This window comes from Arvicanthis niloticus, chromosome 9, assembly GCF_011762505.2.
Source record: "Arvicanthis niloticus isolate mArvNil1 chromosome 9, mArvNil1.pat.X, whole genome shotgun sequence".
Classification (NCBI taxonomy): domain Eukaryota; kingdom Metazoa; phylum Chordata; class Mammalia; order Rodentia; family Muridae; genus Arvicanthis; species Arvicanthis niloticus.
In genome coordinates this window covers 25,775,515-25,799,530 of record NC_047666.1, presented here as the reverse complement: position 1 = coordinate 25,799,530, position 24,016 = coordinate 25,775,515, and the positions used below count along the sequence as shown (strand labels likewise).

Sequence of the window (24,016 nt, the reverse complement as noted above, 5' to 3'; positions counted from 1 at the left end):
ATAAACAGAAGAAAAAAATGGGGGGGCTCTAAAGAACAAAGGACACAGAAAATATCTTGGGCTTAAAGGCCCAGGCAGATTGGGGATCAGCTGTTGGCTTAGGCCACACAGGGTCTGAGTTGTTCGTGTCTAGACAACTGAGATAGGTTCCCCCAGCCCATCCTCACGTTCTGACTCTGGGCCCAGATGCCCCTACCTCCCAGAGGTCACTGAATTACAGGTGATATCTTTTCTGTGATATCTTCCATGTAGGGTCTAACCTTCTCCCCCAACATCCTGCCAGTTTGAGGAGTTCACATGGTCTCTACTACCCTGGGGTAGATGTGTGCACGTGTGGCCACACATAGGTGCTTGGACATCTCCAGTCCGGCATCTTTCACCTGGAACACAATTCCTCACTCTCCCAACACTCTGCCCACAGACTACATTCTTCAAAAACTACATGCTTTCTGAATTCGCCCACATACCAGCCTGTCCATTGTCCCACGGCTCGCTCACTCAGTGCCTCCCAGATCCCCTCCATCATTGAGCACCTGCAGCTTCACCCGTGACCACCCTCTCTCCCCAGCCTTCTTGTTCCTGGGGACTGGCCTTGATCTACAAAATGCTCTGCTTCTCATCAGTTCCTCACGAGTGGGACGAAGACAAGAAGTGACATCTTGTCTTCTCTTTAACTCCCAGTCTTCTAATATTAGGCTTAATTATGCGGATTATTTTAAGCACAAGTCACACAAGGAGGGAGGAGTGTCACCTCACCTGGCTGCAGATGAGTCACATCCTCACTCTGACACTGATCCTACCTCTAGCAGGCAAATAAAAGGGAAATGCACGTGTGCATGTATGCATGTGTGTGTGCATGTATATGTGACTAAAATTCATTACATAAATGTAAGAAACTGCAAAACAGTTTAAAAAAAACAAACAATAAAAAAATAGAATAATAATAATTACAAAAAGAAACCCAAACCAACAATCTCAGGTTCTGGTGGACTGAAGATGTAGCTCAGAGCAACAGTGTTTGCCTAGCATGCACAAAGCCCCAGGTTTGATTCCCAGCAACACACAAGACAAGCAGAGAGCAAAAACTGTCTGCAAATCCACTTTAAACGGAGCACATTGATTCCCGGTGCGATACGTTAACCAAGGCTGGACATTATCTCTGTACTCAACGATACTTTGTTTGTATTTCAGATTATATCCTCAGGACAAGAGCTCAGAGGTACACAACTTGGCACAGGCTCTGTAGGCAAATCGGCCTGTGTTCAAAGCCCTTTCTTCACTTCCTGTCTGTGTAGCTTTGAGCTAGTAACTGCTCTCTACCACGTGCTCTGCATCCTGAGAATGCAGTGGAAGTGAGAACCACTTCACAGTCAAGATCGCTAAAGGAGCCTCGTGCATATTGGTAAGCGGTGCTCAGCACAAAGGCAGGCTACGTCTCTGTTAAATATGAAATTAGACAGCAGGGGATGGGTTGGGGAGCCGGCTCAGTTGCAAACGGCTTGCCTTGCAGTATGAGGATCTGAGGTCGAGGGCCAGAGAGAAACTGTCTCTGATCACATTTTCTATTAGCTTGTGCTTAACACGCGTCATCCCACGGGGCTGGGCTGGGAGCAGACTCCCTGAACTGGAGGAATGAGAAAGGGCTCACCTGAATCAAGAACTGGACTCAGGGCTGGGTGTGGTTCAGAGGCAGAGAGCACTCGTTTAGCCCTGGGTTCCATTCCCAGCTCTGAAATAACAAAAAGACCTGGATCCACCCCATTCTACTATCTTTCCCATGGGACTGGGAGGCCAGGGCTTCTTCATTAGCTCAGAGAGAGGGCCTCTTGGGACATCTAGAGTTTTTCAGTGATGATGACAGAACTCACACTCCTGCCATCTCCTGGTGTTCAGAGCTTAAAATGTGGGTTGTGGGCCTGAAAACTAAACCCTACTTAATTAAATCAATGAATGTGGATTATTGCACATGTCCAGAGGCAGAGCAGCAATCTCTTCAGAGTCCTCACTGTGCTCCCTTGATGTCCTGGTCCCTTCAGCTGCACACAGGGAAACTGAGGGCGAATGGGGCCAAGTCAAATGTATGGGACACTCAGCTGGATTTAAACTCGGGTCTGTCTGATTCCCAGATCTCAAGAGACCTTCACTGTCTGCTTTGGGTGGAGGTGGGGCAGGACAAAACCAAGGCATAATTCTCTCTAGTCCTGCCATGGGGTAATGTCATGCTACACCCCTGCTGGTATGATGTCATACTGCCTTGCTCCCCCACTGGTGTTCAGAGGCTGATGGAGATGCCTGTGGGGGTCCCTATGCCAAGAGCAAATAATCCCCCATCTGGATCTGATCTCTGTGGCTGTAGGGCTGCCTGTGCTGGGATGGCGCTCATGGTCTGCTCTCTCTAGGTGTCTGGCTGTTCAGACTCACTGGCATGCATTGTGGCCAGCTCCCCAGCCAGGGCATTGGAGAATATTTTCTTTGAGCGATAGAGATATGTTTCTCTGGGGTCACTGGCAGGGTCTTTAGTCACCAGGAACATTCAGGACAGGTGGGAAACTTTAAACAGTCTCCTGTGGTTCCTCACACTGGTCACCTGAGTGGATTCTGCCTCCTTCTGTCAGCAGACTACCACCTGCCCATGCCACCTTGATACAAGGGTGGCCCCTGACCTTACATCTCCATAGTTTTCTGTTTCCTGCGTATCTTCCTGCCATGGTGTTGGACTGCAGCGAGATTTCTACAATGTTCAGATGAACAATCTTGGGCTTGTCTGAAACAAGCACGTTTGAGGATAATTTTTGAGATGTCTGACCAGTGATGCTTTTTTATTCCCTAGTTTCAGAGTATGAAATGTTGCTTTAGATTTTCTGGGAACCTAATGACTTTATTCTTCTTGGAGAGTGTGCTCAGAAGCAGTGCCCGCCTCTGCACCACATTCTCAGCTTGCTGGGGTTTCTTTATGAGTCCCTGACAGATGGGGCCCTACCTCAGGTATGTCAGTTTTATTGATCAGAATGTTGCATGTGTCAGCTCCTCCAAGCTGGGAAGTTCTTAAGAGCGGGGACAGAATGTTCTGGCTTTCCCTGTAGAGACTTGGAGTTTCTGGTCTGGTGGGAATTTGGTAGCTAGAACATTCTTCTGGTTACTATAAATATAAAGAAGGTGTAAGGTGTGGTCCTGACTGCCAGAGCTGGTGCATCAGAAGGGGTAGAGAAGCAAACATTACCAGGTCTCCAGGCCAGACAACATGCCTTGTTCAGAGACACTGGCTCTGTGCCCCAAGAGTGCTGTGCAGAGGAGAGGGCTTAGTCCTCACAGCCACCACAGTCTTTGATGTTAAAAGGGCCCTCTGAGGACTAAGGGCCACTCACTCACAACACCTGGGGGTCACATGAATGACTAGAGGGAACCAGTGGGTGGCTGTAAGCAAGTAGCAATGGCAGTAGGTGATGGACACTAACATTCTGCTTTGGTGTCAGGCTATGCTTGGAGCAGGTGGGGGCCAGAGATCTAGAGAAGACAGCCCTGTCTGGGTAGTGTGTAGGTACACCCATGGTGGGGGGTCAGGCCAACACTGTGTCGTCTGTTGAGTCAAGAGAAGCTGAGCACCTGTTGGGAAGCTTGAAGCCCAACTTCCAAGATGCACACAAGGACTTAGGGTCACTGGAGAAGAACACACAGTGTCACTTGTCACATTAACATGGCCACAGGCTAAATACTGCCCTTGGGCCACCAAGACCAGCAGGGAAACTGAGAGAAGAAGGTGCTTGCTGTTTCCCATGGCCTCTGCCCTCCCAGGTTAGCAGTGTCCTATTCTCAGGCCTTGGCCCCACAGAAGGCTGGTGAAGAGTCAGTACGATTGGTCCTGACCTCTCTCTGGGGGAGGCTTCACCTGACAGTAAAATGCCTAAACTATGCTTGAAAACAGGGAGCTTGGCGTCTTGAGGTGACTTTTGTGACAGATCCATTTATGTTCATCTTGTCACAGTCACAACAGACAGTGAACATCTGCAAACATCTCTGAACATCCATGGCTCCCACTGTCCAGAGGATAAAGGCTCCCTCTCAGTGGACCCTGCTCTCCAACTCTTCCATCTTCTGCCTACCTGCTGTGGGTTCTGACCTGCAGCAACCCTTTGGCACCTGGGACTGGACATCTTTCTGCTTGTCCTCTGGGTCAGACCCACATCTGCTGGGTGGCTTTCCTCCAGGGCCGTTCTTCCCTAACTCCACTGACCACAACGATTACCACTGGCTCTTTTTAAAATTTATGTGTGGATGTGTGTGCACCCAAGTGTGTGTTCATGTGTGCATGCAAGTGTGTGTGTGCGCATGCGTGCATGTGCGTGTGTGCATGCGCCCAGACACACATGTTTGACACACATGTGGAGGTCATAAGGTGACCTTGAGTGTTGGTCCTTGCCTCTAGCTTGTTTGAGACAGGTCTTTGTTGTTGTATACATCAGGCTAGCTGGACACCGAACTTCTGGCAATTCTCCTATCTCTGACCCCATCTTCTGGTAGAGGTGCACTGGGAATACAGACATGCCCCGTACTACATTGGCTATTTGTGTGGGATCTAAACTCAGGTCATCAGGCTTGTGTGGCTAGTGCCTTACCCTCGGAACTATCTCCCCAGCCCCTATTGTTGGTTCATGTGTCATGTGTTAGGGAGGTTCAGTGCCTGCATGGCGCTTGGCTGTGCTTTGTGAAGCACCAGGGAGTTGAGAGCCACCACGGTGTGACGTGAGTACTGGCCCTTTGCATGCCTTTCCGGCTATTTCACAGGCTGGGTACAAAGTGCTGGGTGCATGGAAACTCCATTATAGAGGTTCAGGTACCCAGTCAATGTTTTCCTCCAGGAACTCTAAGTAGAAAACTAAACTCTAGTCAGTTTGCTGTTAAAACCAGATCCCAGCTCCAGCATCCTGGGACTCCCTGCACCCTGGACATCTGGTTGGCAGTTCTCATCATTCAAGCTGCTCAGCCCTCTGGGTCTCTGATCGATAGCCAGCCACAGAGAAGCAAGCACTCTTTGAATTGGGTGCCTGACCACCCCTCCCTTCCCCCAAGACTAGGGGATACTCACACACATGCTGGCTTCTCTTCCTGCACCAAAAACCTGCAGGTTCCATGAAAGCAGTACTGAGTGTGGGAATCTGGGCACTTGTTGAAGTGAGACACCACTGCAGCCGCCACAGGTGAGTCTGCTGGGGTGAAGAGACATCGTCAGACCTGGCACAGCTCACACCCAGGAGGAACTTCTGCCCTCACCCGATGCCTTCTGCAAAACTCACCTCCTAATGCCCAGCCAGGGATCAGAGTCTGCATTAAGCAGTCTGGGTATTTTTCTAAGATAACAAAAATAATTTCTCCAAAGACTTTGGTATAATTCAAAGATAGCTAGTTAGATTCATTTGCAAAGTGGCACATACATGAAATTCTAGCACTCAGAAGGTAGAGGCAGAAGGATCATGAGTTCGAGGCCAACCTAACCCATATGTGGAGTTTGAAGTTGGTTGGATCCCGTTGTCCCCAGGGGCTAAGGAATAGCTCCATGGGTGAAGTGCTTGCTGTGCAAAGATGAGGCTGAGTTTGGGCTCCAGGGCCCACATAAAAAGACTTTACAGTGAGGACTGCAACTCCAGCATTGTAGTCCCTGGGGGATCACTACACTCTGAAGGCAGAGCTCTATGCTTTGTAACAGAGTTAACAAGACGCTCATCAGAGAAATACACGGACACACGCAGGGCGGACTCAACGTTCCTGCTGCTGTGTTCAGAGTCTTTGAAGGAGTCATTGTAAGTAAAGCCAGATAACATCCTCAATAACATCCCAGAGATGCCTGCCAGTGACCCCTCTCCTGTGTTATCATGCAGGCCAAAAACTGGGGTCTACACCATGAAGAAACTCCACATGGCACTAAAGGTTTGTCTCTCTGTCCTTGGAGCACAGAGTGAGAATGAGAAGCCTGCTACTTCTGGTTCTCTGGCTTTTGAGCCTCATGTAGTCCAGGCTGGCCTAAAATTCACTGTGTAGCCCAGGCTAGTCTTGAACTCTTGATCCTCCTGCCTCCACTTCCAAAGTGGTGGGGTTATAGGAGTGTGACGCCACCCCTGGTTTATTCAGTACTGGGATTGAAACCAGGCCAGCACTCTCTACAATTTGGCCTCAACCCAGTCCTTCGTACAGCCAACTATCTGCCTGCTACCTACAATGCATAATTCCAGTCCTTTCGGATGCCCTTCTTTAGGCTAAAAAGGTCTCAGAAAGGATGAATGAAGAGTGATGACAATCCATGCTACAACAACCAAATGGTAGTTTTTAAAAACCCTTTGCTTTAATTACAGTGATACATTTACTTTTGAACTTAACCAGAAAGTTAACAGAGATTTCTGAATTGCAAAAGTACTTTACTGAAACTATTGATATATAATAAAAAACCACGTTAGAGAATAAAGGGCATTTTAATCCTCAACTCGTCGAGAGTCATAAAAACACAGTGCACACCGACATACTTGTGAACCTACATTCCTGTTCTAAAAATCAAGGGTGAATCATATTGTAACTAGGAAACTGCCCTTGTCTGGGACCCATAAAAGTGTTTGTGACCACCTAGAGCACCTTGGGGTACACTCAGATCCACATACGAGCTCATTCTTACTGACGTTCAAGGCTGGAAGGCTGGAGAGGGCTCTGCTGTGTGCCAGGTACTTTCCTTAACTGTGTCAAGGCAGGGCAGGCAACTTACCAAAGATGGGCTTTGCCTGGGCACTGTCTCCTCAGTGGGTAGGGGGCAACATGACGTCTAGTTTATCAAAGTAAATTTATGAGGAGACTGCAAGTTCCTGATATCCTCCTCCAAGACTGGGCCTCCCAACTTCTTTTTCTCGTTTTATTCTTTTAAACTAAAAGGTGTGTGTGTGTGTGTGTGTGTGTGTGTGTGTGTGTTTGTGTGTGTGCTCTTTCTCTAGCTCTTTCTCCTTGCTTAAAGGTGTCATTAGGTAGCCCAGGCTGGCCCCAAATTCATATCAATTATCCTCCTTTAGCTGAGGGCAAGAATTATAGGTGTGTACCATCATGCTTGTCCCCTCTTTCCCTTGCCCCTCCCTTTTCTTTCTAAAAATGAAATAAAATATCAAGAGACATAAGGAAAGCTTGAGGAAATATAGCCAGGTAGAAAAGGTGGGTGAAGGGTAGGATACTGAGCAACATCTAAAGAAGGGCTGGCCCTTGGAGGGCAGGCCAGGCCAAGGCCCCTGGCCAGGGCCATCTCGTACAGGCACCATGTCTGATTAGCTGTGGGGCTGATAGGAAAAGCAAATGTTCTGCTTAGAGAGTAGCCCAGCACCAGGCACTTGCAAGCAGCTGGAGTTTCAAAACTGCTCAGTTCCTGTTGTTGTGGAGTTGATGAGAGGCCCCTCCATCCTGGAGACCCGACACCCATCCTGTGGACATCACTGCTTTCTGGAGAAACTATGAAGGAGAGACCACAGACCCACTAATAGGGCCCAGAGCCCAGCCCAGCTCACAGAAAGAGTCTGGAATGGTAATCAGGGGATGAGGAAATCCCTGCTTCAATCCACAGGGGGTTCAGAAGTCTGGGCAGACACCATCTGCAAGGCCTCTGGGAGCTGAGGTAGGGGAGCTCCAGGGTTGCAGCAGCCACACCCTGAGCAGTCTTGAGGAGGAGCCCTAATTGGCCTATATGTCTAGTTAGTTGATGGGGGCCTAGGAGACTGTGACTCTTCACTCTTCCCCAGATGTCGTGTTTGCCAGTTGTAAAGTTGACGTCATTTATAGCCCTTCCATCACTTCCGCAAGTAGCTCAAGTAACTTTCCAACAGTTTCAACATGACATCTAGCAAGATTTTCCAGCCAAGGATAGCAGTTCAGAGGCAACAATGGCAGAGCTGACTACAGCCAGGGAAAAGCAGATACCATAAGAGCGCCCCCTTTAGGGCTAGACAAGTATTTCACCATGAGGCCAAGCCAGAGGCCCTATGGTTGAGGGAAGCTGTGGTCAGGGTAGCAGACCTGGCTATAGGGCTGGGAAGGGAATCATCTGACTCCACACATGTGCTGTGGTACCCACTCCCCATACACTGCCACATAATAGATAATAGATAATAGATAGATGATAGATAGATAGATAAGCAACCAACCAATCAAACCAATAAATAAGTAAATGTGCTTCCCATAGCACAGATGTTCTAGATCTTTCAGCAGTCTTTTCCTGTCCTGGCTGATTTCCACCCTGCTTGGGTTTCATCATTTCCCCCATAAACTGACTTCGGGGCGCCCACCAGGCCCTATCTTCTCATTTAAGAGAAAGGGTTCTTCCTTATTTTGCCAAACCTCACACTACTGTGTAGCCTGTGGTTGGTCTTTCAGACCCAGGAACTAGACCTGCAGACAGCACACGGCTGGAAGGTGCCAGAACTAAATGCTTAGCTCGTTCTTCTCTGACCTTGAGCAGAGGAAGAACTGTAGGAAGTGAAGATGCCACCGAAGTCCGAGATGGAAAAAGCTGGGGGGCTCATGGTGGAAGTCAACATGTCCTCACCAGCATCGGGGAAGGGAACGCTTAATAGAAGCAGCTCCTAGCAGAGGGGGCACTTTTAGGAGGAACGAGAGGAAACTCTGCCCTTTGAAAGTGGAGGAAGCTGAGTATGGCAACTTCTCATTCCCACAGGGGAGCGCTGGCCAGAACCACACACAGATGCAAAGGAGATTTTTAGACACACGAGCAAAGGTCCACTGAGGAGTAGCTGGGATGGACTGGGGGCCCTGCCCGCCACTATACCCTGTGCAGCATGGCACTCATGCCTAGGAAACCTGGGAGTTTCTGGTTCAGGGCAAGGCTCAGGCAGAGCTGGAATGGCTTCTGTAACTTGAAATAAGTCCCCGGGGACCACACAGGGAGCATAGCGGCCAGATTGATTCCCCTGCTCATTTCTTGCTCCAGACAATAAGCAAGAGATATGATTGAACCAATGTAAAGATCGGCACCACCTTCTACCTTCCTACAGAGACACAGGCTACTGATGGCCCACAGTCGTGTAAGGAAATCAGACACGCAGGGAGTCCAGCACCATCACTGTCATTGGGATCCCACACCCCAAGGGGCTCCCCTGCTGTGCCCACTTTAAAGTCAAAGGCAGAATCAGCATCAAGTTTGAAGCTTCTTTCTCTCCCAAGAAGAAAATCTGAGTGGAGACATGCCTTGCCCGGACTCTACTGCAGCCGAGGGAGCCGAGTTTACAGTTTTAATCCACCTGGATTTTCTGAGGCAGAACTGTGATGGAAATCGCTAACATTATTACCATCAGCCATGGATGGATTGATTGACTCCCGGCATCGGCATCGCACTTAGCATGACGGGAGGCCACTGCCACTCTGTCTGCCGCAGGAAGGAACTGAAGCAGAGGGCGGTGACAATGGCTCAAGGCTGCTCACTCAGTAAATGGCAGAGCTGAGACCTGAACTTAAGGGTGGTCTTCTGGCTCTTCCTCTGACACCTGACCAACCACTTCAGGGTGTGGTCAGGTGAAGGGAGGGGCAGGAAATCTCTAATGGGCACCATCACACCCAGATGACTCATTTGGAGATAAACAAGTCTGGGATTACTAAAGCATTTCAGGAGCATTTTAGGATGAAAGGGGCAGAGATTCCCACGGAAAATGGCTTAAATCGGCAAAGAAAATTTAGGAGCCTAAAATGTCCGCAAGTTAATTTGAAGTTTGGGATGGAACTGGCTTCTGTGTGTCCCACTAGATGTTACAACATGTAGATTTCAAGGGTTGCCTACCTGCACCCGACTATTGCTGGGGACCCTATTTCCCTTGGAGCAGGGGAGGCCAGTCCCCTTCTCCCCTGCATTCTATATTATGGACTCCAGGGATGGAAGAGGGCTGATGGCTTCCTTCCCACAGCTGTTACTGCTCATGAGACCCCGGGCTCAGCCTACAGGTTATTCTTTTTGTCTATACCAAAGCCTTGATAATTTTAAGAAAAAAAAGCAGGCTATGGTTTTGCTTTGAAGACAGATGCCAAACGTCTTCCACCCCAGCATTTTAATCATTTGATCTCAAACAGAAGGACTGCTGCTTTCATATCTTCAAACCAGAAAGCCCTTATTCTAATGCTATATTCTTGGGTGTCAGTCAGCATTCTGAGTTCACTTCTCCTCCAGTTTTCATTCATGCAGTCAATGAGGGAATTCCTGCACCGAAATCTCCGAGTCAGAGTAGGAGGGGCTCTGGGAGCACAGGTGAGCTCTGCCAGCTGGGGAATTCTGCCCTAGCTTCATTGAATGAAGACTCCCGTTAGAGCCCGCGGCTACCTGCCTTTGCCAGCTCTGAGTCTCTATTCTCTTTATAAATAGCAAGATTGTTAGGGAGAGTGGCTGGCAGGAAACCCTCAATCAGCCCTGAGGAAAAAAGGCTCCCCTCTGTTAAGTCTTTGAACCCTAATCCCTTCAAACCCTCTGCATCAAGGACTGTAAACACTGCAAAGATGGTTGTTTTTCTAGAATATTTTGTGTCCTCAGAACTTTTGGGGATGTTACCTTGTGCATTTGAAGCAAGCGCTCCACCGCCAAGCCACACCCTCTGTCCTCAGAACCTCCAACAGACACCTTATTTATGCAATGCATTCACAAAGTCTCCGTGGGTGGGTAGATGATGTGCCCAGCTCTGAATGAGGGGACTGAGGCTCCAGGAGGTGAACTGGAGGCAAACTCAAAAGCCTTAAAAAACACAGGAGCTAGCCATGCAGTGGTGGCGCACGCCTTTAATGCCACCATTCAGGAGGTGGTAGAGGCAGGTGGATCTCTGAGTTTGAGTCCATACTGAATAAGTTCCAGGACAGCCAGGGCCACATGGAGAAACCCTGACTCAGAAGACAACATCACAGGAGTAGGGAGACCTGCAGAGGTGGCTTAGTGGGTAAAGGTACTTGCTACTATAATTGATCACCTGTGTTTGATCCCCACAGGTGGGAGGAGACAAGTTGTCCTCTGGTCTTCACACACATCCCATGGCACATGTATACACATAGACACAACATAAATACACTCCTAATAAAACTATAGGAGGAAGGCCAGGCACGGTGACGCAACTGAGCCATACACTTGAGAGGCTGAGGTGGGGTGGGGCATGAGTTTGAGGCTAGCCTGGGATATGTCCTAAGTCTCCATCTCTACAAAATAAAATACTTGTCACAGGGGGAGAGACTTTGGTCTCAGACACATGTGGCTTCTTGTCCTTTCGAGTGTGCCACTGGTGTGGAGGAGCCACTTTGACAGCCCTTCTGTCAAGATCCTGTCCCAAGGGGAGATGTCTCCATGTTGGGAGGGCACTGTGGGTAATTTTTTTCTTTTTGTAGTGTTTTTTTTTTTTTTTTTTTTTTTTTTTTTATTTCACAAGATGATCACTTTAAGAGTTTGAAACCATACTGAAGCTTCAAACTCTGAGGGTTTGGGGGTGCAAACTCTGAGGGTTTGGAGTGCACAGCCTGGCTTTATTTCTACTGTTTTAACCACAAGGCTGTAGTGGGGGGCTACAAGGGTGGGATTTAGGCATCTGGATCTGAGTTTGAACGAGCAAAACCATGTAACTCCCTCAGTCTCTATCATGAAAAGAGAAAGCCGATGATTGGTGCCACCCCCTCCTTCAGTTTCAGGAGCCTTGGAAACAATAAGCCCAGGCATGTGACGCTCAAGCCCCCTGTGAACGATGCAGCAGTTGCATGTAACCTCCAGACATCCTCTGGCATGCCTGAGTTGCTCCCAGACCACTCACAGCACCCAGGGCAGTGGAAATGAGGCATGACTGGACAGTGCTGTACCACACCTGATAGTAATGACCATGGCGGTGGGAGCATGTGGCAGTCTCCTCAGATCATGGAGGATCAGGAAGCAGACAGTGCTCCAGAACCAGGCAGAGGCTGCAGCAAAGTCTTTTAAGGCTCGCACTAGTGACCTACTTCTTCCTGAGAGACACCTCAAAGATTCTACAGCTTCCCAAATTACTGTCGCCAGCTCAAGAACAAACACTCAAAGCGGGGGCTTGTGAGAGGCCGTTTAGATTCAAACTATAACAACTCAGGTGTCAGAAGGAAGACTGATGCCTCCTTTAACACACATGCATGTTGCCTTTGAGTCCCATGAACCTTTCAAAGTCTTATTGCCCCAGCACTCTCCCTCCTATTTTTTTTTTTTTTTTTAAAGTCAGGGTCTCACTGTGTAGTTCTGGCTGACATGAAACACCTTGTGTAGACCGGGCAGCCCGGAACTCACATTGATCTGCCTGCCTTTGCCTCCAAGTGCTCAGATAAAAGGCACACACGTAGCATTTGCTATACATTCTGTGTGCACTAATTGTCATCCTCCTGGGTGTAGAACCAGTGTGACAAAAGATCCCCCCTTCTGAGACTTCTGAGATCTGTGGTCAGGCTGCAGCCATTGTAGTCAGTGGCCTCCAGTAAAGGACAAAGTTACTCTGTCAGTGTCACCTATCACTCAGACCCCTTTTTGCCCAATTTCTTTCTTTCTTTTTTTTGTTTTGTTTTTTGTTTTTCGAGACAGGGTTTCTCTGTGTAGCCCTGGCTGTCCTGGAACTCACTCTGTAGACCAGGCTGGCCTCGAACTCAGAAATCCGCCTGCCTCTGCCTCCCAAGTGCTGGGATTAAAGGCATGTGCCACCACTGCCAGGCCCAATTTCTTAATTAAAAAAATTTTTAAAAATTAAATATTTGTATGCATGTATATCTGTGTGTGAGTATGTGCACACAGAGGCCAGAAGGGGATGTCAGATTCCTGAGCTGGGGTTACAGGCAGTTGTGTGCTGCCTGTGTGGGTGCTGGGTTCAGATCCTCTGGAAGAGCAGTCCGTGCCTCTAAATAGTGAGCCGTCTCTCCAGCCCCTTGACTGAGTCTGTATGGGAGTCTTTGCAGGGTCATCTCTGTGATTTGAGTTGTAGTTTTTGTTTTTTTGTTTTTTTTTTTTCTCATGTGATTTTTCAGCTTTTTCATCTTTGACTTTAATTAGCCAGCTGTCTTTTGCCTAGTTTTTTCACGGACACACCCTTTCTTCTTTATTTAATAAGCTCTCTTTAAACTACTAAGGATAACAATTGTGTATCCTGTTATGTATACTACACATAACTTGTGGTTTGCATTTTCATTTTGTTTATGCAGAAGACACCTTGGCCTTGTAATTAGAGGCTGTCCCTTCCCTGAGATTATATAAATGTTTGCCTGTGTCTCTACCACTGGACTGTTTACGCACATGTAAGCCATCTGTAATTTATTTTAGTGTTCAAAGTGTGCTTTATTATTTCCTAAGTGATCCGCCAGTTACCCCAACCACTTATTGACTAGCTTGTTGGTTCCTTGCTGATTCAAATGGCTACCTCTGTTACCCATCAGGACTCACTTTCTGGTTCTTCTGTCCAGTTCCACTGAGGTTCTGTCTGCTCTGATTCTGAACTACTTGTCTAACCTGGTAATACCATCTGTCATTGACCCCCGACCTCCTTCCTTAGTTTTAAACATAGTTTGAATAGTTTCACCTATTTATTTTCATATACATCAACTTTAGGACCCTCCTCAATTTTCACAAATTTTTTTAGGTGAAATGGAACAACACATTAGGGACAATGGGCTTATTTACAGCCTGGACTTTTCTAGTTAGAGACACAAAGGGCCTTTCCACTTGGCCAGGGCTCAGTTGTGCATCTGCCGTGAAGATTCACCACATGGCTAGAGTTATTCCTTCCAGGTCATGGCCTTGGTCTTGTTAACCACATGGACAGACTCAGCGGAGGCCTCTGTCATGACCACTGCAGTACTGAGAACCAAAGGCTGGCAGGGTGGACCAGGGCTTCTGGGGTAACAACCAAAGACCCAGCCTACGGATGGCTCTGTCAGGCTCATCCTCCATGATTTTGACCAAGTCACAGCTTTCCCTGGGTCTGCTTGTATCTTTGTAAAAAGTGAGGTAGTAGGTCTGGTACAAAGAAGGTCCTTTACAGATTGGAGTCTATCAAAAATGAGCTGGTCTGGTGGTAGCTCAGTTGGTAGAGTTCTCATGGGAAGCCCTGGGTTCCCTCCCCAGTACAGTCTAAGTCTAGTGTGGTGATGCATGCTTGTAAGCCTGCCATTTGGGGAGATTGAGGCAGGGGGATGAGAAGTTCAAAGTCAGTCTCAGCTATACAGTGACTTTGAGGCTAGCCTGGACTAGAGCTACATGAGACTCTGCCCAAGCTTACTTCTTTGTAGCTGTGATAAACACCATGATCAAAAGCAACTTGGGGAAGAAAGGGTTTATTTGGCTTATGTATCCCATGTCTGTATTCACTGAGTTCCAAGAGAGGAACTAAAGCAGAGACCACGAAGGAATACTGCTCACTGGTTTGCTGCCTGTAGATTGTTCAGCCCGCTTGCTTATATAATCCAGGGGCGCCATCACTCACAATGGGCTGGGCTTTCCCCCATCAACCATTAATCAAGCCACAGGCAATCTGATGGAGGCAATTCCCTAATAGACGGAACCCTTCCCCACATGACTCTAGTTTGTATCAAGGTGACAGCAACTGACCAGTGTAGATGCTGTCTCAAAAACAAAGATGGTAGGCAGAGCAGTTCCCTGTGGCGAAGGCAAGCCCTGTAGGCACTCATGTGTCAGTGAATGTCCACGTGGTTGTACAATAGTGGCTGCTTCAGAGACAGATGGGGAGTTTGAATGTGGCTCTTGAGGCATAGAAACTTTGGGCTCAGTCTCCCTCCGTAGGGGTGTGTAGGACTAGGAAGTGGAACCGAGAGGCTAGCGAGAGCCACTGTGATGAGCACACTGAAGAGCACAGACCCCACATGACTTGACCAGAGAGTAGGGTTGGAGTAAGTCTTCTTAGCCCCTCCCCCCCTTTCTTCTTCCCTCTCTCCTTCCCTTTCTTCTGTTCTTGCCTTCTTTTGTTGAGATAGTGTTTCCTTATGTATTCCAGTCTGGCCTTGAACTGCCTATGTAGCCCCAGGTTGACCTTGAATTCATTTTGTATTCCCGGGTGGCCTCGAACTTGTGCAATCCTTTCTGCCTCAGCCCCACAGAGTGCTGGGATTACAGGTGTCCTGCTCCACACCGGTTCCTAGTCTGTCTCTTTTAGCAACATCTCTGGCTGCACTTCAACTGCTTCCACCCACTCAAAACAGTGAGGGCCTGATGCAGAAAGCCCAGCAGTCCTGAGGGTTCCTTGGCTCATTAACTCAGGGACCTTGGCCTTGATTTCTCTCTCTAGGAGCTGAGAGGGCAGGCGAGGCACAGAGTAGGGTGGACTTCCCCATTCCAGGAGACAGACCAGGCATGGACCCTCTGAAAGGAGCTGGCTATGAGGGACATAGGTGGTAGCTGCCCCTTCCTCTGGGCCCAGAGTGGGGGCCTAGATGGGCTGTGTGCAGACCTAGACGGGCTGTATGCAGACCTATGCCAGGAGGCAGATATGCCCTGGTGCCCAGCACTGCCTGCCTGACCTCAGGAGATGGGACCTGGCTTTACAGCCTAGGGCAGAGCTGCCCCGGCAGGTGAGTGTCTGCTCCCACCAGCTGCCGGGGGAGAAGTGGGCGTTGGAATGCTGCTCCTCGCCATCCTGGCCTCACTCAGCCTGGCATTTCACACACGCCTTCCTCAACCTCATTCTCTGTCTGTTTCATTCCTCTTCCCACGCAGTGTTTACTAAAATCCCTCCTCCACCACGGGAAGCACGAGACTTGGGTTCCCTGGGCCTCCTGGGAAAGTTCCCACAACCTGGCAGCCACCAAGCACAGAACCACTGTGTGGCCATTCCATCACACCCACTGTAGGCCAGGAGGCCCCAGCTTCCACCTTGGAGGGCGCAGACCTTGTCAGGAACAAAAAAGCCACCAGGTAATGTCAGGGGAAAACTGACTCTCCCATTGAGGATTACAAACACCTCAGAAGAAAAGGATGATCTGGGTCCCGGTGGCTTTGCTGTTTGTTTATAACTGAGGACAGCAGCCAGGGGACGATAAAAAGCCCGTGAGGTGTCTGATGGTGTCTACAGCCTCGTGTCTAGCTATGCGCTCTCTTGAACAGTGTGGGTCTTGTAGCTTAGACGCTTGTCAGAAATGCAGACTGTCAGTCTGTCCCCTCAACCCAGAACTATGTCCTAACCAGTCTAGAAACAGCGCCACATGTGCTGCAGCCAGGGATGCAACCTCTGCCCCTCCCCACCCCCACACTGCTTCTCAGCCTCAGCTATGTGCAGGTTGGAGAAATCACCTTGGAAAAGTACGGGGCCTGTGTTCACCCCTGTACCCAGGATAATGACCTAATTGTTCTGAGGTGCAGCCAGGACAATAGCTTGTTCCTTGGGGTGTCTACTGTGTAGAAAAGTTTGAGAGCCAATGGTTTAGGACACGTATAAACAGATTAAAACAAACAAACAAACAAACAAACAACAAGAAAGCCATAAAGGAGACATTCCTTCCCAGACTATAAATGGAAGCACAGAAAGAGGTGTGAACCATTGCAGCAAACCTCACCGAGAACCAACTGAACATGTAACAGCCCATCTGATAGAACGTAACCATATGCTGTCAGTAAACTTACGAAGAGAAAATGAAAATCACTGAAATCCATTCTTCAGCGTAGCTCAAAGATAACATCGCCCCCCCCCCCATCATTTCCTCGTGAACACATTTTGAAAAACAACAACTTTTTCACACGATTTTCTGGTGTTGGTGAACCAGACCGTTTCTATGTGTACGTTTTCTTAGCTTGACTTTATTTCCACATAGTGGGTTTTAGTCTGATAACACGCAGTGTGCTAGGGTTCCCTGGGCCGAGGGGAAGGTCTAGTGTTCACTCTCAGAATACAGACTTTCCTTTGACGCACAACCCTCTTTGCTGTAGTTGGACATCAATCTCTCCAGCTTAGAAAGGAGGTTTTATTTCTGTGCCAAGGGACAGAACTTCCAAAAAACACAAATGCCTTTCAGCATCGTGTAGAGTAAATAATCAAGGGTCTGCGGATCAGTCATCCTCTCTAACTTCAACTCATCAGTGAGCTGTGGAAGGACACCCAGGCTGACTGTCAGCCCCCCGAGCTGTGACTCGCTTCCTGGGCTCCCAGGCTTCAGCTTTATCTGCTCCTGGGGGTTTTCCAACAAAGAGTACGTGTATACAGATGAATTAGCACTCTGCCTTTGAATTCAAGCCATTCATGGAGACCGGAGAAGCAAAAGCACTCCAGTGGTACTGAACTTTCAGCATTCCGTGGTCGCTCTGGAGGCTACCAACCTTAGACTCCCAAATAAAGCCCTGGAGCCTCTCAGGGCCCCAGCAGAACCCAGTAAGTTCATGGGAAAGGGGAAGAGGAAAGCAATGAAAACCTGGATAGCCAGTGCATGGTCCCAACAACCCAGCCACACTTCCCAGAGTGGCACAACCCAGAAGTCACCAACTGTTCAAATGCAAAGGCCATCACTCTGCTTAAGGTAGCTCTAGAAGTGCCCACCAGGTCCCTTTGCGTTGTTTGTAGTGTGTGCACATGTGTGGAAGGCAAAAGACAGCCCCATCATTGTTCCTCAGGGGTCACTCACTTTTCTGTGGGGGTCTGGTACTTTCCAAGTCGGTCAGGCTGGCCAGTCAGTGAGCCCCAGGGACCTTCCTGGCGTTACCTTCCTAGCACTTGGCTTACAAGTGTGGGCTTCTATGTCCGAGTTTGGAAACTTAAGTTTAAAAAAGTGTTCATAGCAGAAGAGAGGGGCAGAAAGATTGTACAGCCTAAAGAACAGGAAGTTTGCTGACAGATATTTTTTTTGTCTCCTAGAAATGTCAGAGACGCTATATTCATGAGGTCTCACCAAGATGTCTTTTTAAACATGAGCTGTAGAGGACGAGGCCCAACAGACACACTCACACAGAAGTGGGAAATCTCATGGGACCCGAACTTTAGGCAAAGAACTACAGGCAACTAAAGAATGCTGAGTGGGCAGGGCCCCCAAATGGGTTATCCAATACCAAGTGGTCAGTTCTGAAATCATATCCATACAAGTAACATTATACGTACCAACCAGGTTGTGCTTATACATGGTGTTGAGAAGAAGCACTTAAGACCCAAGAAAGGAGCCTGTGTCTTGGGGGGGGGGGGATAGTCCCCTCCATAAGTTTGGCTCAATGCTGCAAAAGAGGAATGCATAGAAGCTAGCTTTAGACTGGGGCAGGAGGTTGGTGCCCACACTCCTGTTGATGGAGTTTCAAGGGAGAGAAAGACAAAGGGATTGAGAGGGGGATGGAATGGAACAGACTAGAGACCCAACACGAGGACCCAACACAGGGATTTGGGAAAGAGAGGAAAGGAGGGTGAGCCAGTGTCATGTCACTCCTAGCTGCTCCACCATCCTACAGGATACCTTAACAGATACTTGAATGTGATATTTCCTTTTGCACACCTGGCCTAGGTGGGGCCAAGAAGAGAGGATGGATGGAATGAATGGGCTCTGTGTTGGAGTACGGTCGGTTAAGGATGGCCCTGGCATCTTCGCAGCTGGACAGCATGTCCTCTGAGGTCAGGCGTGGATGAGATCAAGTGGTTGGCTGCCTGCGTCAGGCTGCCCTACTTCTTACCATCACCAGACAAGCAGGTATTATCTTCCCATTTCACAGACCAGGAAATGGAGAGGTTTGGCGACTTGTCTAAGGTCACTTTGCTGGTTGGCATGGGAGCTGGTCAGAGCTCAAGGCCTGGCTTTCCCCGCCTCTTTTTGAGGCTGCTGCCAGGCCAGGCTTCATTTCTCTTGCCTTTCCTTCAGATTATGAACCATGTTCATAGAAAGTGGGGGGTTTTCCATCCCTAACTAATTTCACACCCTTTCCACACGCTGGGCTAACAAGCTATCTGTGCGCCCCCCTGCACACGCTTCTCAATCACCGTTTGTGCTACGAGTGTGCTCGGAAGACAAAGGTGTCTTTCACGTTATTCCCTCATTGAAACACTCGGCTTTTGTGTGGATGCTGAAAACCAGCAGTCATTTGTTCACAGCGGTTCTAAGACTGGTTCAGTCCGTTGTTAAGGAGAGTCCTGATTCTTGCAGACACAAACTTGAGAACAGGGTGTATATGTTTATGTTTAACAGATTCAAACTCCAATTGTAATGGATGCTAATTATTATGACGTCTGTGCTTATGTATCCAGGAAAGGCATAGCTATACAAATATTATTTTTTTAAAACTGAAATATAATTATAACATTTTATTGCAGAAAGCCCCAATATGTCCATACTGTTACCTAGCACTGAGTGAGAACTCTTCTCTCCTCCTGTGTGTTTCCTGTGGGCCAGGAAAGACACAGGGCAGGAGCAGGACTCATTCCCTCTTCTAGGCAAGTGGCTTTGAGAGACCTGTGCTGTCTACCATTTGGCCCTATGATGATGCCAGAGTTTTAGACTTCCCTTTCAACACATTTTATTTCATCATTTTAAATTGTGTGTAAGTGTCTGTGTCTCCACATGGGTATGTGAGTGTCAAAGCCGGTGCTGGAGCAGCCCGAGGCATCGGATCCCCCTGGAGCTGAAGCCACAGGCAAGGTGAGCCACCCCACACGGGTGCTGGGAATGGAGCTCAGGTCCTCTGCAGGAGCAATATTCTCAGCTAAACCCCCTAACCTCAAGCTTTTTGTTTATATGACTTTGTAGTAATTTGTATGAGTTGGAGCAAGAAGGCTTTTCTAGGAAACATTTCTAGAAAGATCTAGGACCACCATGTGTAACCTGAAGGGTCCACACCCAGGGTCAGGTGCACTATGGCCTCCATTTGTTACGGTTCTGATGGCTCCTACCGGCTATACCCACCCTCTTTGCCAGCACAGCACTCACAGAAGGAGAGGCCTCCACAGGAGAAATATGTCAGTCAGCTGAGCACACACCCCAAAAAGGAAAATGCTTTCAAAACAAATCAGCTAAAATTTCCTCTATAGCCTCAGCCACAGTTATTAGTGTCATAACAGCCAGGCACATACTGGGGTAAACACAACCCCAGAGCAAGGAGGGAGACTGAGGGATGAAGAGAGACCAGAGAGGTGACGCCGTCCATCTGCAATGGCTCTAGGTCCTTGAGCCTCTCACCAGGACCAGCTAAGATGCACAGAAGGCTCAAGTTCAAAATCAGTCTCTGCTCTTTCAAATGTCTCATCTATTATTGCCACTATGACAAAAACTGCAAATTAAATGACTTGAAAACCACACAGTGTATTGTCTTACAATCCTGGAAGCCACAAGGTGATGTGAGTGTCAAGCAGGCGTGACCAACTGCCCAGCCAGCTCACTCCACAGCTTCAGAAGTTGCCTGAGTTCTTCAGCCTGAGATGCAATTCTGTTCCTGTCACATCTCACTCTCTTGCTTGCTTATCTTAAGGGTCCTTGCGAGACTATAATCAGACCATCTACCTGAGATAATCCTACTTCCAAGGTCCTGCAGACTATCTGCAAAGTTCCTTTGGCCACAGAGGTAGCATGGTCATAGTCTCTGGGGGCTGGGGGTAGACATCTTTGGGGCTCAGTCTGTCACACCATGCAGAAGAGTCCCCTTCTGCCTGCTGTCTGTAATAAGATACTCTCTACTTTGATGACCCTTCATTTAAAGACATACATACTAATTTTATGTATAAGAGTGTTTTACCTGCACGTATATTTAGGCACCATGTATGGGTTTGGTGCTGCCAAGCTTGGAGGTCAGAAGGGGGCTATGGAAACCCTAAAACTGGAGTTATAGATGGCTGAGCTGTGTGGGAGCTGAGACCTGAACTCCAGTCCTCTGCAAGAGCAACCATGGCTCATTGTTTTTCCCAAAGTTCCTTCTGCAACCTCAAGACAGCATTTCTAAAAGGCAATGCAGCAAGAGAGAGACTCAAGCTTTTGAGTGTGAATGAGCAAAGTCCACACCCAACAGAATTCAGAAATTCAAACACATGACTCTGTCTGCTGGAACCACATAAATCTAAGCTGCAATGGGGACACCGAGGTGAGAAATCTGACCCCAAACTCAAAGTGACTTGAAGGGTAAGAGCCTGAGAAGCTTGCATCTTATCAGAGAGGATCGGGTCTCCGAACTGTAGTTCCCCACAGGCTTTGGTTCTATTTACACATGGCTACTCTCAGCCTTCACCAGGATCTCCAGCACACAGGCTGCCTGTTCATTCTTCATTCCTCAGTGACACCAATCCTTCCCCAGCAGCAGCTAATCACCTCAGCACTTGGAGTTTCCTTATAAAATTATTACTATCATTATTAGTGATTTTGGTGTGTGCAGGGTGCACATATGTTGTTATGTTGGCATGTGTGAAGGGCAGAGAATATCTGCGAAAGAAAGTCTGTTCTGTCCTTCCACCATGTCGGTCCTTGGGGACTGAACTCAGGTAGGTAGCCTTGGCAGCAAGCACTTTTACCTGCTGAGCCATCTTGTCAGTCCCCCATCCCACCCCCCCCCACCCCAGCTAGATCTCAACATAAATTCACCCAATATTTATGTCCTTAGGGTAAATTCTTACAAGTGTGTCAGTGGGAGGGTAGGGCCTCCCTGCAAACCCTGTGATGAGCGTTGACAACCTGCTTTTCATTTGTCAGATCTCACACACCAATGATGCCTGTCTCCAACTCTCCCCACTATGTGCACCAACTCTGCCTCTCATGGACTTCCATTTCTTTGGAGGCTTCAAGCCTGGGCATCTGCTTTGCCTTTCTTGGCCTGGGGAGTTTTTATTTGAAGATGCCCAATCGGATAATCTGTTCATTCTCTTAGTGGAGTGTTAAGATTTCCCATTGCTCTGAGCAAGTATTTTATACACTAAGGATAGGGATTCTTTTTAAGATTCAAGAATAGAGATATTGACTATGTATTTTTTTTCTGTAGTGACTTCTTTTGTTCCTCATAAAACTATAATTTTTATAACTGCTTCCCTTTATTATTTGTTCTTTAATGGTCTAGTTATTCTTTTGTTTCTCTCTTTCCTTCCCTCCCTTCTCTTCCTCCTTCATTTCTATCATATAAATATTTTTTTTTCCTGGTACTGGAGATTAAACTCAGGGCCTCAGGAACGTCAGGCAAATACCCTATTTTCTAACCCCTAATATATAATGTATATAATATGTAGCAAATAAACATAATACAACAAAATAAATATAACAAAAATGTTTTTGCGACAGGTTTTCACACAACCCAAAGTAACATCGTCTTAATCTGGCACGGGCTGGCTAGATGACCTTGAACTTCTGACCCTATTGCTTCTACCTCCTGAGTGCTGGGGTTGCAGGTGTGCACCTCCATTCCTTGTTTATGCAGTTCTGGGGATCCAACCCAGAGCTTTGAGCATGCTCGGCAAACACTCTACTGAGCTACACTGCCAGCCTCTCATTTGTATTTTCTTAGAGAATTTTTATGCTTTTATCTTTGAAGTATTTCAACCTGCTAATATTTATTTTAAAATGTCATCTAGCTTCAAATCTAAATCTGTTTATCTAGGATGCTTACTGTCCTGTATCAGTGTCACTGGGGCATGAACTGCCCTCTACTTAGAGGTGTAAACCAACACTGTATCCCATGTCAGCTTGCTATGTGTGACCGTGTCTTGAAGAGTACCCAGTGTCAGGATGAAGGTCAGTAGTTGCCTCAAAACCATGGTAACCAATTCAAAACATGTAGGGTTGGGGGAGGGTGGGTTTCCACCCATGGCATGAAATTCCATTGTGTGACATGTAACGGAGCCTTGATGGGCTGTAAAGCTTTGGGCTTGGAATTCCTGAAACTGCTGGGCTGGAGAGGGTGGCTCAGGGGTTGAGTGCTTACTGCTCTTGCAGAAGATACAAGTTTGGTTCCCAGCATCCACATGGGGGCTCACAACCACCTGTGACTCCAGATCCAGAGATCTGATGCATTTTCTGGCCTCTGTAGGTACCTGTACTCTCACACACAACAGCCACAAACCCCACATACCCATAAATAAAGATATATCTTTAAGATGATAACTCACTATGTTGTGTTGTATACATAAAAATTTAAGAGGGTACAAAAAGTCCCCAAAATAACAAAAATTATAGAAATAGTTTTAAAACATCCGGGAAAAGATGGCCTTCAAAGATTTTTGAAATACAGATTCTGTAGAACACTTGGGAAAAATCTTTGAAAGGTGTCCTCAGGATCTATTTGGGGAACACCACAGGTCTTTCCTTTTAAGGTAATTTATTTAGCAGGAACTGTGCTATAGCAGTGCAATGCTGTAACATTGTTCTTATTGGCACATTTGCCATCCAGGGAAGTTACTCTTTCAAAGCCTTCAGGATAAGGGAGAACTTGACTAAATGACACTGGGTTCACCTTTAAAGGTAAGATATAAGATATTTAAAGACACAATGCTCCTTTAAACGTGGAGAGATTTGTACCATCAAATATTCTAATAGACACAATGAAATGGAAATAATTAAAGCATTTTAACACTGGCACAAAAAAAGTTACATCTGTAAGCCCGCAAGGAAGATCCCAGAACAGATCTAGTCACCCATGCGGCAAGGTGACATGGGATAAAGTGGCGTTTCACATCTTTTGGGTATGGGTGGGTCATGCCACAGTGACTCTGTGGTGGGAGGGTAAGCCCCCCCCCCCCAGGGCTGACCGTATGCTAACTACGGCAACATCTCCTGCCACTATCAACTACAGAGTAGCTGGCTTAGACACACCCTCTCAGAGCACAACCCAGGGAAAGCCGGGCACAGTGGCTCACACCTATAATCCCTGAGTTTCTACAGATGGGAGGCAGACAGGGAGAATCCCTAGGCCAGTTAGCCTGGAATATACAGCATCAAATGACCCTGTCTCTAACAAGGTAAAAGCAAGGACTGACAACCAACATTGTCCTCTGACCTCCATGTGTGACACACACATGCACGCATACAGAGTTTTTTTTTTTTTTTTTTTTTAATAGGCATTCTGGAGGTCTGACCTCAGTCCTCATGA

The 24,016-nt window shown here is 47.7% G+C and overlaps 1 protein-coding gene across 1 annotated transcript in view; it reads right to left on the bottom strand.

Annotated features, from left to right (window-relative positions):
- The window catches only part of Tgfa (transforming growth factor alpha), a 78,212-nt gene that overhangs the window by 2,872 nt on the left and 51,324 nt on the right, over positions 1–24,016 (bottom strand). Inside the window, 1 exon segment of the mRNA XM_034512567.3 lies at positions 5,084–5,201. Within this exon segment, the coding sequence (XP_034368458.3) occupies positions 5,084–5,201 (118 nt within the window).